General features: G+C 39.2%; 2 protein-coding genes across 2 annotated transcripts in view; both read left to right on the forward strand.

Annotated features, from left to right (window-relative positions):
* Nucleotides 1-983, forward strand: part of LOC111439415 (CDPK-related kinase 1-like) — a 6571-nt gene extending 5588 nt beyond the window's left edge. Inside the window, exon 11 of the mRNA XM_023077123.1 lies at nt 531-983. Coding sequence (XP_022932891.1) covers nt 531-668 — 138 coding nt within the window. The 3' untranslated portion in view covers nt 669-983. The remainder of the gene's footprint in view (nt 1-530) is intronic.
* Nucleotides 984-1740: 757 nt separating this feature from the next.
* Nucleotides 1741-2041, forward strand: part of LOC111439419 (40S ribosomal protein S28-1) — a 2490-nt gene continuing 2189 nt past the window's right edge. The window contains exon 1 of the mRNA XM_023077127.1: nt 1741-1861. The gene's annotated coding sequence lies outside the window, so the exon portion shown is untranslated. The remainder of the gene's footprint in view (nt 1862-2041) is intronic.

Genomic DNA, 2041 nt, shown 5'->3' on the forward strand with positions numbered 1-2041 from the left:
GGGGGGGGGGGGGGGGGTCCTACATCGATTAGAGAAAGTAACGAGTGCCATCGAGGACGCTGAGCCCTGAAGGGAGGTGGATTGTGATATCTCACATTGGTTAGGGACGAGAACGAAACACTCTTTATAAGGGTGTGGAAACCGTTCCACCAGACTATGTGTCAGCGAGAAGGCTAATCCCTAAAGGGGTTAGACAAGAAGCGATGTGCCAATAAGGACGCTAGCCCCGAAGGAGGGTGGATTTGGTGGGGGTCCTATATCGATTAGAGAAAGGAACGAGTGCCAGCGATAACGTTGGACCCTGAAAGGGGGTGAATTGTGATATCTCACATTGGTTAGGGAGGAGAACGAAACACCCTTTACAAGGGTGTGGAAACCATTCCCTAGTAGGTGCGTTTTAAAGCCCAAAGAGGACAATATCTACCTAGCAGTGAGCTTGGGCCGTTACATTTTTTTTTTCTTTCTGTTTAGATCGAACCATCAACCTTTGAGATGCTTAGATTAATTGAAATCAAGTTTTTTGCCCACAGGAGCTGGGATTAGCGCCATCCATTCCGCTTCACGTAGTTCTTCAAGATTGGATAAGACCGTCAGACGGGAAACTTAGTTTCTTAGGATTCATCAAACTTTTGAATGAAGTCCCGTCTTGTACGAACAAGAAGACATGACATTAGCTCGGAGCTTACACGAAGTTTTTCTATCGATTCTCCTTGATCCAAAATGGCTGAGGGGATGATACGAAACCCGACTCGAGCAGCTCCGAGAAATTCGTTACTTCAAACATAGAGAAAAGAGGCAGACAACATCAATTTTTCTGTCTTGTGAAACATAGTTTGTTTCAAGTTTTCAAACAATTCTGTCTTTTTTTTCTTTTTTTTCTTCATAACTTGAAATTCAGAGCATTGTATAGAATGTCGGTTAGTGACACATTATGATTGTTTCCATCCTTTAAATATATGATCGAATGGTTGTAGTGGAATGTCGAGGCCTCCTCTCTTTAGAAGTAAGAAATAGGCAACGTAACTATGTCGGAGGGGATGTAAGGGAATATCGGAGATTTCGCTCTTTAGAAGCGAGAAGTAGGTAATGTGACCATGTTGCAGGAGATATAGGGGAATGTCGGGTCCTCCGCTCTTTAGAAGCGAGAAGTAAGTAATGTGACAATGTCACATGGGATGCAAGAGAATGTCGAGAGACCTTCACTCTTTAGAAAATGAGAAGTAGACTATGTTGCAAGAGATACAGGGGAATGTTGGGGCTGCCGCTCTTTAGAAGCGAGAAGTAGGTAATGTGACCACATTGTAAGGGATGCAGAGGACTGTCGGGGCCTCCGCTCTTTAGAAACGAAAAGTAGGTAATGTGACCATGTCGTAGAAGATACAGGAGAATTTGGGGTCTTTGCTCTTTAAAAACGAGAAGTAGATAATGTGACCATATTGCAAGCGATGTAGAAAAATATCGGGGTCATCAAGTGCAGAATGTGGATTCCAAATCTTTAGATATATATACATACATATACATATATATATATATATATATATTATTTATCATTATTATTATTATTATTATTATTATTATTATTTTGAAGTTTTAAGGTTATTTTTTAAAATTTAAAAGGCTAGTTTTTATTAATTTAGATTTTTTTTACCTATTTAATTAATTTATGGAATTCTCGTATTCGTCAGTGGCCCATTCCAGCCCATTTACCGGCCCACAAGGCCCAATCCACTTTATTTAACAAGAAAAAGGAAAAAAAAAAGTGAAAGAAGGATTATTATAAACGTAAGCCCTAGCCAAGGTCATCCCTCCCCTGCTGCCGCTCAATCTTTTTTGTCGATCTTCTTCCTTCTCGTGCTCTCAGGTTCTCTCTCTAAACTCTCATCTCTCTGCTTCTTGCTTTTGTTCAATTCCTGTAGAATTGAATTTCTTGATTTATCTGCCAGATAGTTGACGAAAAGTTCGAGAATTTCCTAGTTTTATTGCCTTTTTTTTTTTTTTTTTTTTTTTTTTTTTTTTTTTTTTTTTTTTTTTTTTTTTTTTT

The sequence above is a fragment of the Cucurbita moschata genome, unplaced genomic scaffold (assembly GCF_002738365.1).
Source record: "Cucurbita moschata cultivar Rifu unplaced genomic scaffold, Cmos_1.0 Cmo_Scf00093, whole genome shotgun sequence".
NCBI classification, from domain to species: domain Eukaryota; kingdom Viridiplantae; phylum Streptophyta; class Magnoliopsida; order Cucurbitales; family Cucurbitaceae; genus Cucurbita; species Cucurbita moschata.